The sequence below is a fragment of the Phyllosticta capitalensis genome, assembly GCF_038381095.1.
Source record: "Phyllosticta capitalensis strain CBS 128856 chromosome Unknown BKA78scaffold_9, whole genome shotgun sequence".
NCBI lineage: Eukaryota > Fungi > Ascomycota > Dothideomycetes > Botryosphaeriales > Phyllostictaceae > Phyllosticta > Phyllosticta capitalensis.
This window is the reverse complement of record NW_027117447.1, coordinates 521,651-536,762: the sequence shown is the minus strand read 5'-3', so window position 1 is coordinate 536,762 and position 15,112 is coordinate 521,651. Positions and strand designations below refer to the sequence as shown.

The window sequence follows — 15,112 nt, the reverse complement described above, 5'->3', positions numbered from 1 at the left end:
GATTCCGACTCCACACACCTCCATAAGATGCGCCAATGCGAACATCAGCCACCACTTTTCCATCCCTCGGCCATGTACAGTGCGTACGTTGCACCAGTGCAGTATAAGGTAGTACAGGGGTTGGAGTTGAGTTGGCGAACCTACCCACCCACCTACCTGGCGCCGTTAAATGTTTCGTCTTCTCTGGCGGACGGAAAGGGGAAAAAGAGCAGATGGACGTGAGGTAGAATCAGGCAAAAATGAATAAGGGTGGGTAGGTGTTCGCAATCCGCAACCTGGTGGGGTGGGCGGGCGAGGGTCTTGGCTGTTTTGCCGTCGTCTCTTTTTGGTCTCCTGCCTGCCTTTTTTTTTCTTCTCTGCTCCTGTCCCTGCTGTGGCTGCAACGCAGCCGTATCGCTGGGTCCAACGAGCTCGAATGCTCCCTAGCTGCTTGACGTCTGCCTTGGCTGACTAGAAGCCTTGGAGTTGATGTTTGACTCCGTCACCCAATGCAAAGGCACGCATTTGGTTTTTGAATTGTTTATCCTAGTCGTGACGGGTGGTGAATCAATGCGTACGTACGTTCTCCCTCGACCCATGCCTTTGATAATCCCAAAGCGCCGTGTCCATGGTATAGAGCAATCAGACCAGCCGCAGTGCCTCTCTCGAAAAATCGCCATCGCCTCCTCTGCATCGAGCCGAACAACTCCAAGCCCATTGGCCACATGCCGCCTTCACCTAGACGTAAATGCCGCTGTTCCGCGGGCTCGAAAGGCCCTCGCTCCTCCTGCTCTTCTCGTACAGCCAGCGATTCGTCAACGACACCGACGGGCTCTTTCCGGCCGCTCCCATGGGCGTCGGCGTGCCCGGCACGCTGCTGCCCATGCTCTCCCTCTCCCTGCCCAGAGTCTCGTACAGCTCGCGTCCGCTGGCCGCCGTTGCCGACGCCGACTGCTGGCTCTCGTTCCACGTCTGGCGCCGGTCTCCGGCCACGGCCCTCTGCCACAGCGGCGAGCCGTTATTGCCTGACGGACTGTAGTTGTACGGCGACGAGCCGGAGCCACCGCCGCGCGGGCTGGACGAAAAGGGCGAGCCGGACGCGTTGCGCGATGCCGAGCGGCGGCCGCTGCCGCGCGGCGTCGGCGAGCGCGCGTAGCGGGGCGGCGTGATGTAGACGCCCGAGTTGGGGGTGCCGGGCGCCGAGGCGACGTTTGGATCCAGGCCGAGGAGCTCGCGTTGTTGCGGCGTCAGCGGAATGTCGGCGAGGTCGTCGGGTTTGCGGAAAAGAGGCATCAGGGTGACGACGCCGCGGACGAGCAGGGCAAGACGGACGAGGCCGAGGAGGCTGGCAGGGCTGACGGGCAGAGGACTCAGGAGGCCGATGCAGCTGGGCATGTCAGATTGGTGCGTTGTACCTTGGTGGTGGAGTACTCACACTTGGTGGATCATGCGCGGGGTGAGTCTGGGGACGAGGAAGGTCAGGAAGAGGATGGCAATTGTGATCAGCAAGGATTGGGCTTCGGCATCGCCAAACTTGTTGGCATTCTTTCGACGATTGATCTCTTCGAAGCGCGGGTGACGCCAGGTGCCCGTGGGCGTAGCTGTGCTGGCTTGGGCTGGGGTTGAGCTAGATGGGGTGTTGGGCGTGCTCATGGCGTCGAATTTTGCGCGGGGCTTTTGTTGTTTGATTGGAGGAAACTCAGCTGGAGGGACGAGCTGGGGTAGCTGTGAGGTTAGTGGTTAGTAGTATCTGGGAGTTCAGCACCTCATTGTCGAGGGCGTGGTGGGGGAGCGGCGGTGGATGGAGAGTTGGAGGAGAGAGAGGGACGTGTTGATTGCATTGTTTTGGCGCACGCTGATCCCTATCGCCCATGGCACCGCTGCGCGAGTCAAGCTACCAACACCCCAACTCAATTGCCGACGGCACCATCCATCCCACTTACTTCGACTGCACCTCTTCTTGCTCTTCGATCTGCTTGCGTCTGCTTTGCCCTGCGCGATCGCTCCCTCGTGCTTTCCAACTCTCCCAATTCCTCTCGTTTTGCGTCGGAGCACACATCCAGCACCTCAGCCTGACCTCTCTGACCTCATTCCGCATCACGTCAAAGCTCCACCACCTACTACCACGATGCTCTTTCTCGGCCTCACGGGCTCCATTGCGACCGGCAAGTCGACCGTATCCAACATCCTGCGCAGCCCGCCGTACAATCTTCCCATCATCGACGCCGACGTCGTCGCGCGCAAAGTCGTCGAGCCTGGCACTCCTGGCTATCGCGCCATTGTAGAGTACTTTGGTCCCACCACGCCAGACCTGCTACTGCCCGCCTCGGACCCCGCTTGCGCCGGCCGCGAAGATGGCCCTACAGGTAAAGGACGTCCGCTGAACCGGCCTGCGCTAGGAAGACGCGTATTTGGCGGTGGAGAAGAGACGATGCGCGATCGCAAGAAGCTAAACAGCATTGTCCACCCTGCCGTACGTCGCGAAATGTACAAAGAGATGGTATGGGCGTATCTAAAGGGCCATTGGGCTGTCGTCCTCGACATCCCGCTCTTGTTTGAGAGCGGCTGGGAAAAGTTTTGCGGCACGATAATGGTGGTGGCCGTCAGCGAGCCCGAGATTCAGATGCAGAGGTTGAGAGCGCGCGACCCGCATCTCAGCGAAGAAGACGCCAAGAACAGAGTGCTGAGCCAGACTGATGTTCGCGAAAAGGCAGAAAGAGTCATGAGGAGGGGAAAGGGCGCGGGCGTAGTCGTGTGGAATGACGGTGACCGCGAGCAGCTCCAGAAGCAGGTCGCTCAGGTAATGGCTGATGTCAAGAAGAGGAGTCCTCAGTGGTGGGCATTGCTACAGCTCATATGCCCGCCATTGGCCGCTATCACGGCGCTGTGGAGTTTTTGGAGAATGCGCAATGTGCAGCTTCAGTGGGAAAAGGAGAAGACTATGGAAAAGGCCAAGCTCTAGCTGTACCCATGATAGTGAAGAATCACATGTGAGTAAACCATGGCCGTTGGTAGACTTGTTCTGAGCTTTGCTATAGTCTATGAAAGGCTCAAAGGGGCACGCGCACCCTTGGCACCAGAGTTGAGAGACTGCGTGGTCAGGGCCACGATGGTGGTAGTGCCGTGACGATTCAGCGTGACCGCCAACTCGACTGCCTGCCTGCTGGCCTTCTTCCCTCAACTCCAACGCACATCTTTTTGCCTCCCACCACTCCTTCAAGACTGACAACCTTCGACCTCTTGTACCATTGTCAATACGCCCTAGTCAAAGCCAACATGTCTGATCGTGTTCGTCACGGATCGAGGCAACCGGACCCTCTCACTTCTCGTTATCAGCCCGGCCACGCCATCTTCGACAACTCATCCAAGTTACTGCGCCGTGGCTATTTTGCCTCGCCGCAACGCCCGCAGAGCTTCGTCGCCGATGAGCCTCCAAGAACCTATCATTCGCGACGTCGGAACAACAGCCTTTCTGACTCGACTCTCGTCAATGAAGATGTTGGAGGCGACTTGACCCCCGCTCTGCGTCAAGGCCCTCCCAGCTACATTGATGCCGCTCCGTCCCTGCCCGATCTTCAATGTCCGGATTGGTGTCGGGAAAACCGCCGCCAGGTCGCAGAAAACCGTCGTCACCAGCTCCATGAACCGGCCTGGATGGATCGCGCAAAATGGGAACGCAGGGTAGAAGAAGACGACGAGCTTGAGCGTCATATAAGCCGCATCACTGGCTTGGACTACCCTCCTGGACGAGGCCTAAATAGACCATACCGTCAAGCCGAACCAGACCGATCTGCCGCCATGGCATCTTGCTCGCTTTGCAACCCCAAGGTGAGCATCGTCTTCCATCTCTCACCACGATTACTGCTGACCAGTCCAGGCGTCTCGGCCCAACAACCGCGAAGAGGACGTGACCGTCACCATCGACAAGACGTTTGACAAGGTCGGCTTCATGATTCTCTCCGACGACGGCAAATCCGCGACTTGGGTCGGCCAAGGCGGTCTGTCGACTCCGCCCACCCTCGAGAAGAAGCCCACGACTCCCCGTCACAACAAATTCGACCGCTTCTTCCCTCGAGGAGCTCCCGCCGCCGACGGCATCCCTCCACAAGACGTCGGCAAAGGCGGTCTCTCGACTCCGCGCGCCTTCTTGAAAACTCCCACCAGCGGCAAATTCAGCCGCGTGCTCTCTCGAGGAGCTCCCGCTGCTGACAGTGCCCCTGCGCGAGACACGAAGCCGGCAAATCTAGACACTACGCTCTTGACCGGCCAACGCCACCACAGACGCATCCCGAACAACGTCAAGGCCAAGCCCAGCGCCAGCCCTGCTCCCTCGGAGAAAGCCGCCAGCCACAAGGACGCCGACGAGACCAAGTCGGAGCAGTCGAACAAGTCGAAGCGGTCCAACGCGTCCAATCAATCCGACGAACGCACCGCCCGCGCCGACTCTAACATCGACGAAGGCTCTTCCCTCGGCATTTACATGTTCTTTGACTAGACCGTTTAGACTCGGCGCTGTGTGAAAGCTCAGACAGACGACAAACGCGCCAACTGCCTCGCAAGAATGGCATCATATATTCGACCGTTGCTACACTACATACACTCGACAAGTTGCTCATTTTCATATTTCGTGCACGTCAACATGCGGAAGGGAGCGAGGGAAAGGAGATTTTATCAGGGAGGTGGAGGATGCCTCGAGTAGGGGTAAACGAGGATGGATGATGGAACACCACCACCACGCAGTCATGTCAGTTGCTTCTGCTGATTCGGAACTGTACTTCTGTAGTTTGTAGGTACATACATACATAGGCACCCCACTCGAATAGACCCATGAGCTTTTAACTTCCTTTCCTCTCCCGTCGCGCTTGATGTGCACACACACCAAACGTGCACCGCCACGCCATCATGCCCTTTGAGCCAGTCTCCTTCCTCCAAGACTTCCCCACCCACCACCACCACCACCACCACCACCATCGTCACCAGTACCGTACACCCACTGTAGCCAGCCAGCTAGCTCCACCCACCATGACCAGCGCCCCACAGAGTGCCCAAGCGCTTGCCTCCATTAGACCTAGATCAACCCCGTTTTCCCGCCCGTTGCAATCAGTGGGAGGACCCGACCCAAACCAAACCAAACCAACCCGACGACCCCTTTGAGCCCAGCACGCCGTTGGCCGCGCCATCAATTGCTCGGGAGCGAGTGAGCAAGCAAGTAGGTAAAAGTCGTATCCAAAATGCCCTATGAACATCGCGTGATTGGCCAAGATAGGAGTACATGGGTTTGCTAGCCCCTGCCTACTTGCCTACACAGGCACGGCCGAAATGGTTCGCTCGCTCGCTCGCTCCCCTCGACCTAACTAACTACAGTATCCCTTGGGTCCAAATCCACATACCGCAGCAGCAGCACCACCGCCTCGAGGCGTGAATGTACTGTATGCATGAATGCACAGACGGGCTGTTTGTTGCTGGCGTTGCGCCGGGCGTAGGAACAGAACATGTCTACAGTAGCACCACTCACTGCCAGACTTGGTCCTTTTGTCTTTGAGCGGAGGGGGCTTGCGGCTTGTGTGTTGAATTGCTCTCTTGAGTAAAGACGCAGAAACGCTAGAGGGAGCGAGTAGGTCGTGGGCTTGGTTGACTGACTGATTGATTTGATTGGATGTGAGGTGCGCAGTATGCGCTTTTTGGCGTGTGAGAATGCGGAAGCGAGTGCTGGGTGTTGCCTCGCGCTTCCGCGCGCGCTCGTGGGCAGGGGTTGAGGAGGGGTGGGGTAATCGTATGCCGGAGAGGGTCATGGTGAGTAGCGTATGCAGAGGGAGTCATCGACTTTTTCGGGCGTGGAGGACTTGGAGGTTTTGGGGCGGCTCTGTTGCGGTCATGGGGAGTCTTCATGTCTACCGGTGCAATGATAGGATTGACGGAGGGGGTGGGGCGAGGGGTAGGTATGCATACGAATGTGAGAGCTCCTGAGATTTGGCTTGGGTCGGCGAATCAAGCATCACTTATCTTTTCACATGCTCTTATCCAAATGTCAACTTCAAAGACTCCATTCCCATATTTCCTGGAGTAGTCATAGCTTCCCCAGAACCCTTGCTCAATCTCCAACGCAGATCGCAAACCAAAGCCAGAGGTGAGCTGTCGTCCACAGTGAATTAAAACCAAGATTAATTCGAGAACCCACCAGCTTTTGTATCTCAGCAGACGACTTTATGCAGAAGAGAGCCAAAAGCTGACCCCTAAAGACCAAAATCCAACTACCCCTGACGAGAAAATAGAGTTCCTTCGCGGCCCCTGACCCAGAGTCCAAACGTCTCCATTCGTCGAAAATTCAAACTGGAAGCAAAACCCAACCAATTTCCTCCAAAAGCAAAAGCTAAAAAGTCGAAAATCGAAAGAGACAGAAAGCCGGCACCCAAACTTTTGTGGCCAAATCGAGGTCGAATCAGTCTGGAAAAGAGACTTGAAATTGGGAGGGTCGAGTGATTTCTCCTGAAGCCATTGCCGAATGATGGCCAGGAAGGAGGGGTCTGGGGGTTTTTATAGAGTGTGGTGGACCGTCAGGGGCCCAATACTGATGATCAAAATCCCTGGCGGCCTCGACCTGGTGTCCAATTGCATCTTTCCGTCGAAAGGAATCCAAGAAAAGTAGCAAGCTCCGAGCACTATCGCCAGTGGGCAAGCATGAGTGAGATGTCGTTAGAGTCGTAAAACGCACCCCTCAAGGCGCAAAACCTTTTGTGGCCAAATTGAGACCGCATTCTTCTGAAAAGAGGTTCAAAGAGCGAATTTGGAAATGCGGGATTGGAGCATGGACAGGTCGACATCGGGCTCCGTCTCATCAAGTTTGAATTGAGAATACTTGACAGCGGGCTCTTCGTCTAGTTGAGCCTCGTCTTCCTTTTCGACCTCCCAGAACTCCGGAGGAGGAGAGAACTCAGCAAGTGCGGCTTCGGCTGCATGTTCTTTAGAATCTTGTCTTTGCAGAATTTCTGAATGCATACCTTCAGCGTAAACCTGCTCCATGTCCTCTCGATCCTCTTTCTCCTCGTCGAATTCTTCTGCATCTTGAGCATTCTCCTCTTTGGTTTGAGAACCGGTAGTGCCCATTAGGCGCTCCTTCTCATGGAGAAGCCGGGCGAGGAAGCTGTCGTCCCGCGCAATATTGGGATTCACGAGTCCTTCGCACGCGATGCGGTACAACGCTCTGATTGACCTGGTCGTCTTGTTGGACATGCTTGGCGGGCGGCTTGCGGACGATGGAAACGGCCTCGCTCCCCATTCGCGCCCAATGCGTTGGAGCTGGGCCGTCACCTCGGACAGCTCTTTGCGGAGCGCCTTTGAAGACCTTCTGGCTTGCTCTTTTGCTTTGATCTCAGCATCCAGCTCCTCAATGCGGCGTATGTGTCGGTGAATCTCCTGCCACTCTCGTTCCTCCAATCCTTCCCAGGAAAGAAATTCGGCTTTCCCGGTGGAGGTCATGGTGGTTCAGGTGACGAAGCTCAAGATGGGAAGGATGATGTTGAAAACCAAGATACCGTGGGCGTCCAGGTAGGTGAAGAGGTTTTCGGTGAAAGTGTAGTAAGATGATGTGGGTGAATTATAAAGCCACGAGACCGTTGGTGTCCAGGCAGGTGTCTGGTCGCGCCTTCCACGAAGTTTCCAAGATTTGGGTGCCTGGGGAAGGCGGGTGACCAGTGCCTCCTTCCAGGAACCATCACGCCGTGGACTTTTAGGCAAGTGCCACATCGCACCTTCCCAAATGGCGAACCAGTGCCTCTCAATATCAGATATAAAAGACTTCCACCACCACGCCACCACCATCCTTCCAACATCAACTCCACCTACAACTCCGCTCACCCAATTCTACCACTCCTTCACCTGACAACAATAATCTACTCTCGCGATGGCTGCCCACAAGAAGAAGAAGGCTTCGGCCAAGGTCAGTTGCACTCTCTCACCCGAGCGACATGGTCCAGTCTGCGAATCGGGACAACCGATTGGCTGACTAAAGTACAGGCGAACAACGACAACGCCGAATTCCTGCCACACGAAGAGCCATCCGATTCCGATGCAGACTCACTTGCGATGGACGTCGTCGCCGACGAGCTTGACCTGGGCGAGACCGAGATTGTGAACACCGACGGCTCGGTGAGCGTCCAGCGCAGCAAGAAGCTCAACGACGAGGAGAAGGCCGCCGAGGAGGCGAGGATTGCAACCGACACGGTCAACGATCCGCAATACGAAGTTCACAAGAAGAAGGCCGCCGTGCGCATGAAGAGGATCGAGGCGAAATTCGTGAGTCAAGCCGCCATCTGCTTTTTTCTTTCTTTCTCCTTTTTCCCCCCCTCTTGTCTCTCTGAAAGCGACCCTGACAACTTTGCAGAAGGCGGAGGCAAAGATGACAGACCAGGCAATTCTCAGCTTTGGAGACGAGGAGTCTATGAAAGGCGTGCCGTCTAAGTTCACGAAGATCGTGCCGTGCAAGAAGGGGAACCTCAAACAAGAGAGGGGCAACGGCAGCAGGAAGCGTCTGCGCAAGATGACCACCAGCGAGCGCGAGGCGGAAGACGCTCAAATCGACGATGCCGATCCTTGCGAGTGCGAAGTATGCAGTTCTCGCCGAGACTTCGCTGGAAGGGAGATCCAAGAGCTTCCTGTTGGTCTGAGGAGCGGCAAGAAGAGGACTTGGGGCGAAAAGTACGGCCCCGGCCACACTTTGTGATTTCCCCCTTGCATTTCTTGACATCTCGGCGGCAAGGGCCGCTCAAGATGCGACCCAAAGCATCAAAAAGGACTTTCTATCACACCCCCTGATAATTTTCCCCCCAAGAGTTCGATACATCCGCGGCAAGGACCGCTCAAGATGCGACTCAAAGCATCACAAGTTTTCCTATCATTCTCTCTCATATTTCCCCCCAATAGTTTGATATCTCGGCAGCAAGGGCCGCTCAAGATACAATTCAAAGCATCACAAAAATCTTTCTGGTCAATGAATGCTTCTTTTCAAAGTTTTCACTGAGTGACAAGAGAATAAACCAAATCAGAGCGTGCTTATTTGGGTGTCCTACCTCTCAAAACAGTAATAAATGACAACCATGAAATGGCAATTGTGTAGAGACCGCTCCGAAGCAACAGGCCGGTGGCCACAAATACCTGCTTCCATTTCCCTTCCAATCTAAGGCAGCTCATCATCTAACTATCCACTATTTTCCATCCTGCTTCCACGAGTTCTCCAAGATTTGGGTGCCTAGGGAAGGCGGATGACTAGTGGCTTCTTCCAAGAATCATTACGCCGTGGACTTTCGAGCAAATGGCTGCTCAGAGCATAAATTGGTTCATGTAGCCCAGCATATATCCAAATTCAGAAACGCGACTCTAGTTTTCGATGTTTGAGATTTGTTCATTGGCGCAGTATATCATACGCGAAGAAAAGAACATGAATATAAGAGAGAACTACTGCAAAAATTTCTGTTCTGAAAGTAAGGGTTCGCAAGACCACTCAGATACCTTCAGGGGCTAGACAGAGTTTCCGAGCTTGACGTGCGAGATGCTCATTCGGAATGCCGTCAACGGTCATTGACACTGAAGCCCAAGGTCATCAATTACTGCACCAAAGATTTGTGTCGTAAGTGCTCAGCCATCACCTGTATGTAGTATCTTGTACAACTTGATTGAGTCTGAAGTTGAGCATGTGGCAAGTCTGCCGTTCCGAAAAAGCAAAATTCAATTGAGTGAATTCTCCAAAGGCCTCAAGTATCTATACCAACCGCTGCCTTTTGCTTGGACGGCAGTTGACTAGAGCCCACCTCGAAGCGAAAGGCCAGGCAGGTGCCACAAACACCTGCTGCCATTTTCCTTTCTAGCCGAGGCAGCTCATCACCCAACAATCCCTCACTTGCCATCTTTCTTGCCGGGCGCCAAACATTCGCGAAGGGCAAGCTCGATCTGGGCATTGATGCCCGCCATCTCAGTCTCGTCGGGCTCGAAAAGGGGGTCGAAGAAAGTCGAACGGGTGCTCTCGTGGACCGCCTGAGCGGGGTTTTCGACAGTCTCTTTGACAGTCTCCGGGGCCGCGATCTCGGTATTGGTCTCTTGTGGGGCGGCCTTGGGGCAGGAAGCCTCCTCATCGTCCTGGCACTTCATGGCCTCCAACGCTTCTCGTCATGTCGTGTCATTTTGAAGTTGCGTGATCTGTTAGAGTATACCTTACGCGAAGAGAAAACATGAAGAAAACAGAATATTAACATGAAAAATCACTGTTCTTAGGGGAAGGATGCCGTTCCGAATTATTTATATCAGCGGCCGCCTTTTTCTGAAATGGCAATTCTGTAGAGCCCGCTTCGAAGCGACAGGCTAATGGCCACCAACACCTGCTTTCATTTCCCTTCCCATCTAAGGCAGCTCATCATCTGACCATCCTCATTTACCATCCTTCTTGTGGTAGCGCACATCGCTCTCACTGAGGGCGAGCTCAATCTGGGCAGCAATGCCTGCCATCTCAGCCTCGCTGGTGACCTCGAACAAAGGGTCGAAGAAACCTGGACTAATGTTCTTGTCGGCCACCTGAGTGGTCTTGTCGACGGGCTTGGCGGGAGCAACCTCCTCGTCGTGCTCAGGCTTCATGTCCTCCGGCAATTCCTTCTCAGCCTGAATCTGTGAGGTGGTTAAATCCTTTGCATTACAACGTGACGAATCTGGTGTATCTTACTTCCTTCTTGGGGCCGAGGGCGGCAGTCTCCTCCTCGTTTTTCTTGTCGACCTTCTCGAGCTGGTCCTAAGATTGGCTAAGTCCTCTGCTGGTGACGACACTGTGAAGACAAGCATACCTTGCTTTCCGGCTTTTCCGTGGGAGAGCGGCTCGTGTTGGTTTCCATGTTGGGACTGTAACCATGGCGATTAGCTCTAGCAACTTCTCAATAGCTCACACACTTACTTGATCAGACTGACAAAATCTGAGGTGTTTGAGAGTAGAGGGGGTATGACGGTTGATGCAGCGACTAGGAAGTGGATGATTGCGAGTGTTCAGCTGAGGTTTTGTTATCTGAGCTGGGAAAGGAAGGAAGGAACTGGAAGAGAGAATTGTGAAAAGAGAAGTCTGGGCGCTCCGAGTAGTCACACATGACGTCACTTGTCGTGGGCACATCAGCGGTGGAAGGTGCGGCCACAGGTGGCAGGCACGAATCCTCGATAGTAGAAAAGACCCTATTCCCATGGCACCCTGGAAGTCGCAGTAACCTGAGCGTCCACCGCAACTGAGTTACTGCCGTGCAGCGCGCCACACAAAGCTACCCACTTCCACCGTCTTCAATAAAACAAGAAATTTTGGCCAACGCATCCATGATCTGACCAAAGACTGGCGACTAAAGAAATGGAGGACAGTATATAACACCGTCTTTCATGCGGGAAATTGCGCGGGCCCGCCTCTAAGCTGTCTTCCTCTTGTTCCACAAAGAATGGTGTCATGGAAGGGTAAATTCAAGAAGAACTGAAAGGTTGGGCGGTGGGGAGAGCCTTTTATGCAGCTCTCCGGGCCTCACTGCTTGCCTATTTGGGTGTTCAACCTCTCTGCAGTAGCAAATGGTGACCAAACAAATACCTACCACTTGCTCATTGCGCAAAGAAGAAGACCTCGCGAAGCACCGCCTCAGTTGGTGACAAAGAAATCCAACCAAAGCTTTGCTTCAAGTTGTCACACACTCAGACACAAGCACTTGAAGGCTCCTTGTGACTATTCTCCAGGAGAAATATTCTCTCTATGTTGGAGGCATCAAGCGCTTGGAGACTCATCGTCTCTACGTATGCTGACTTGGCGATAGAGATTCTTAGATTAGCAATTTCTCTCGTCACCCACTGTGCCGCCGTTTTCTTACTCGCTCTTTCGAGTAACACCATCATCACCATCAAACCATCCCCCAACCATCACCTGCCGATCAAGCGTCCGCCATCCTTGCGGACCCTCCTCCAACCCATTTCGATTGCTCCCCTCTTCCTCCATCTTGTCACTCCTCCACTTCCACGCTTTCGTGTATTCCGTCTCCCTTCGCTCAATCACATCCAACACCTTGCTCCCCAAGACCGGCAGAAACTTGAAGCCATGCCCACTGCCGCCGCTGGCGACCATCAGACCCGGGACATGCGGCACGTAGTCGATCACGAAGTCGTTGTCCACGCTGTCCGTGTACCAACAAAGGCGGAGTGTGTCGATCGGGAGGCTAAGAAGGTCCGGCATGTTCGTGCGGACGAAGGATTGGATGACGGCGAGGGCGCGTTGGGGGATTTGGGGCGTAAGGGGGTAAGTTGGATAAGAGAGTTTGTCTGGATTGTCATGTGCTGCTCTTTGTTCTGGACTGTCAGCTGTTTCCACGCCTGTTTCTGTCTTCGAGTGCTTCTTGTTTTCTTCTGCGCTGAACGCAAAATTTGTCCACTTTGCACCGCGAAACCCGAACTTGATAGTACCATCAGGCGTGCGTGGAAACCCGTACAGCCCACCGACGCTCGTGTCTGCCACATTGATCCCCTTTTGCGGATCATATGACGACATCTTCCAGCTCCAGACGGGGAAATTGTCCGAGCTGTACTTGTTCCACAGATCCTGGCGCTCGCGTGGCAAGCGCACCGTGAGTATAGAGCCAGCGGTCGTTTCGAGGAAAGACGAGGCAGACGGGACCAGTGAGGGAGTGTAGCCGCCACCAGCAACGATGAGAAGCGAGGCACGGTGGTGCGTCCCGTCGGCAGTGGTGAGACCGGTGATGACTCCGGATGACGGACAGGTGGTGTAGGAGATGAACTTGTGGGGAGCGCCCAGACGCAGCTTCACGCCGGCCTGTCTGCAGAGGTGCAGAGCCCAGCTACATGCTTTGCTGGCCAGCACGTAGCCCCCTGTAGCGTCGAGGATGCCGTCGGTCGGGAGGCAGCGGGCGAACCGGTCAAAGGGGTCCAGCTTTGTTCGAGGGATGCCGTCTTCCGCGGCTTCGGATTGCCGCTGTGCGTCTGTGATGCGGTATTGAGTTGACTTGATTTCCGAGGGGAAGTTTCGCTGCGTCATGTGTTCATCTTCGTCCAGCCCATCATCACTGAGCCGCAAGAAGCCCGCCTGGACCCAAAGTTTGTCTTCATTTGACACGTTTGGCGGGAGGTCCGCTGCCGATTTTACCGCTTCATTCCACTCATCCCAGTGCTTCATTGCATCAAAGGCGAGAGTCTGATAGATTTTCCTTCCACCGTACGAGGCGCGCAAAATCTTGTTCTCGTCTGCGCTGGCAGCATTGCAGCCCTGCGAGCATGCATAGCCGTTCTTGTCGTACTCTTGATAGTCGAAGATGGTGACGTCCTTGTATCCAGCCTTAGCCAGGTGGAGTGCGGTAGAAAGCCCAAAGACTCCAGCTCCAACAATTGATACTGGCTGGCAATACTTCAGCTCTTGCTTGGCGCCCTGTGCTCGCGGCGCGCCCTCCATGTTGTGCTGCATGTCGTCGGGGCCCTTCCACTTCCACCTCTTCTGCAATTTGGGTTCAAGATTTCCCTCAAGCATATCTACTATCTTATCTCCCAGGACGCAGAGAAACTTCCAACCATGCGCAGATCCACCAGTGGCAAGTGCCAGGTTCCCTATCACTGGGTGTCTGTCGATTAAAAAGTCGCTAGTCGGTGTATTAGTGAACCAGCAAAGTTTGGTTCGCGCAAAGGTTGCATCGGCCAACCGGGGAAACAGCTCTGCAAGATTTTCTCGCAAGCCTTGCTCTGCATCTGCAGGAATTGAACTTGGAAGGTCAGGCGGCGCAGACACTTCGGAACGTGTGCCCAGTGAATCGACATTGTATCGAGTGTTTGTGTATCCTGGCGAGCGCCGGAGACATTTGATTTCTCCATTCAGCGGTGGGAAGATGTTAAAGCCAGTCGAAAAATTTGTGGTGATCGGCATTCCCCTGTATCGCTCTTCCAAAGACGGTGGGACCTTGATCCATGCTACCTCATGTCCGGTCGACGTGATTTGATCACTGATGTCCAGCAGGGTATTCGTCCACGCTCCGGCAGCAACTACAACCAGGCTTGCGTTTAAGTTTGAACCATCTGCGAGTTGAACCCCGTGGGCTGTGCCGTTTGCAATGAGCAGTCGGTGAACGGGGTTTCCAAAGAGGAATGAAATATTTTTCTGTCTCTTGCACTTTTGATAGTAGACTCGCATGCATTCCTCTGCATTGACAAATGCAACGTCTTCGTTGAGGTAGCCCTCGTTCCATTGTTTTTCTCCGGGGTGCGGTTTGTGCTCGACGCCATTGACCCGCTGGAAAATGTCGCCATGGCTGCCAAGGTATTTCAAGTAACCATTAGACGGAACATCTCCATTGCCAATGCGTTTGCTTTCAAGTTCTTTGGCAGCAGCATATTCCTTTTCCCAAATTTCTGCCCCGTGATGACCTTGGCCTGCCACCGCGTAAATCATACCCGAACAGTAAACGTGCGGACTCAGCTCTGGGTCGCCTTGGATGAGCTTCTGTGCCTGTAAGGCGAGCTCAGAATAAGCTTCATCGTGATAGTCGGCGCGTATGACCCTGGTGGTGTCTGGACGAGCAGGCGTGTCAGTGATGCCATTGGGTTTCGACCGTCTCTCAGCTCAGGCGCCAGATCACAAGCGCGCGGAAGGCTTTCTTTGACCAAGGACCGGGAGCTCTGCAGCGCTGAAAGTTTATTCTGTAGATCCCGCGCTGTTTAACTCTCTCAGTCCCGGTTCCCAGTCGCCTTACGTGCGGTAACATCTGCTTTTTTCGACGACACTCTACGAGAAGCCACACCTACCGACCGATGTGCCATCCGGCACTGGAGGCTCATGTCTGTCGACGACGGTGATTGCGGACCGGGGATATCGCTTTGAGAGTGCCAGAGCCGTTGACAGACCAAACACGCCGCCACCAATAATGAGGACGGTTTCCATTTTGAAAAAGTGCTTGCCGACGTCAAGCTGGTTGTCAGCGGACAATGTAAGATCACGCTTAGTGCGCTGCTTGTGGGCTTAAGAGAGAAACTAGGCGCTTTCTAGATGACAAGAGTCTTGGTTAGAGGAGACAGAGATGAGCGAGGTGGAACTGGTCTGTTGATAGATAGGCAAGAGCAAGGTGGGTCCCAGCAAGTACCCCGC

At 54.4% G+C, this 15,112-nt stretch overlaps 9 protein-coding genes across 9 annotated transcripts; 3 read left to right on the top strand and 6 right to left on the bottom strand.

The window, feature by feature from the left end:
* Positions 1-717: 717 nt before the first annotated feature.
* On the bottom strand, positions 718-1,632 carry BKA78DRAFT_355337 (nuclear pore complex component-domain-containing protein; the record flags this gene model as incomplete). Its single annotated transcript, XM_066891887.1, has 2 exons — positions 718-1,366; positions 1,415-1,632. The coding sequence occupies 2 exons, from the start codon at positions 1,630-1,632 to the stop codon at positions 718-720; spliced, it is 867 nt and encodes a 288-aa protein (XP_066741054.1).
* A 475-nt stretch (positions 1,633-2,107) lies between these two features.
* BKA78DRAFT_256190 (dephospho-CoA kinase) lies at positions 2,108-2,941 on the top strand (the record flags this gene model as incomplete). Its single annotated transcript, XM_066885062.1, has 1 exon — positions 2,108-2,941. One exon carries the CDS (start codon positions 2,108-2,110, stop codon positions 2,939-2,941), a length of 834 nt encoding a protein of 277 aa, XP_066741053.1.
* A 181-nt stretch (positions 2,942-3,122) lies between these two features.
* Positions 3,123-4,536, top strand: BKA78DRAFT_184266 (uncharacterized protein). The gene is made up of 2 exons (XM_066883465.1): positions 3,123-3,807; positions 3,857-4,536. The coding sequence occupies exons 1-2, from the start codon at positions 3,256-3,258 to the stop codon at positions 4,472-4,474; spliced, it is 1,170 nt and encodes a 389-aa protein (XP_066741052.1). The 5' UTR covers positions 3,123-3,255; the 3' UTR covers positions 4,475-4,536.
* Positions 4,537-4,879: 343 nt separating this feature from the next.
* Positions 4,880-5,771, bottom strand: BKA78DRAFT_298163 (uncharacterized protein; the record flags this gene model as incomplete). The annotated part of the gene is made up of 3 exons (XM_066886870.1): positions 4,880-4,972; positions 5,001-5,279; positions 5,370-5,771. The coding sequence occupies 3 exons, from the start codon at positions 5,769-5,771 to the stop codon at positions 4,880-4,882; spliced, it is 774 nt and encodes a 257-aa protein (XP_066741051.1).
* Positions 5,772-6,750: 979 nt separating this feature from the next.
* BKA78DRAFT_298162 (uncharacterized protein) lies at positions 6,751-7,455 on the bottom strand (the record flags this gene model as incomplete). Its single annotated transcript, XM_066886869.1, has 1 exon — positions 6,751-7,455. One exon carries the CDS (start codon positions 7,453-7,455, stop codon positions 6,751-6,753), a length of 705 nt encoding a protein of 234 aa, XP_066741050.1.
* Positions 7,456-7,879: 424 nt separating this feature from the next.
* On the top strand, positions 7,880-8,698 carry BKA78DRAFT_298161 (uncharacterized protein; the record flags this gene model as incomplete). The annotated part of the gene is made up of 3 exons (XM_066886868.1): positions 7,880-7,915; positions 7,993-8,271; positions 8,360-8,698. The coding sequence occupies 3 exons, from the start codon at positions 7,880-7,882 to the stop codon at positions 8,696-8,698; spliced, it is 654 nt and encodes a 217-aa protein (XP_066741049.1).
* Positions 8,699-10,395: 1,697 nt separating this feature from the next.
* On the bottom strand, positions 10,396-10,850 carry BKA78DRAFT_298160 (uncharacterized protein; the record flags this gene model as incomplete). Its single annotated transcript, XM_066886867.1, has 3 exons — positions 10,396-10,629; positions 10,685-10,750; positions 10,803-10,850. 3 exons carry the CDS (start codon positions 10,848-10,850, stop codon positions 10,396-10,398), a joined length of 348 nt encoding a protein of 115 aa, XP_066741048.1.
* Positions 10,851-12,172: 1,322 nt separating this feature from the next.
* BKA78DRAFT_243254 (FAD dependent oxidoreductase-domain-containing protein) lies at positions 12,173-13,375 on the bottom strand (the record flags this gene model as incomplete). Its single annotated transcript, XM_066883949.1, has 2 exons — positions 12,173-12,323; positions 12,387-13,375. Coding segments are annotated over 2 exons (1,140 nt in total), but the record flags the coding sequence as incomplete, so codon positions are not given.
* Positions 13,376-13,381: 6 nt separating this feature from the next.
* On the bottom strand, positions 13,382-14,908 carry BKA78DRAFT_255785 (FAD dependent oxidoreductase; the record flags this gene model as incomplete). The annotated part of the gene is made up of 2 exons (XM_066885029.1): positions 13,382-14,538; positions 14,773-14,908. Coding segments are annotated over 2 exons (1,293 nt in total), but the record flags the coding sequence as incomplete, so codon positions are not given.
* Between the last annotated feature and the right edge of the window lie 204 nt (positions 14,909-15,112).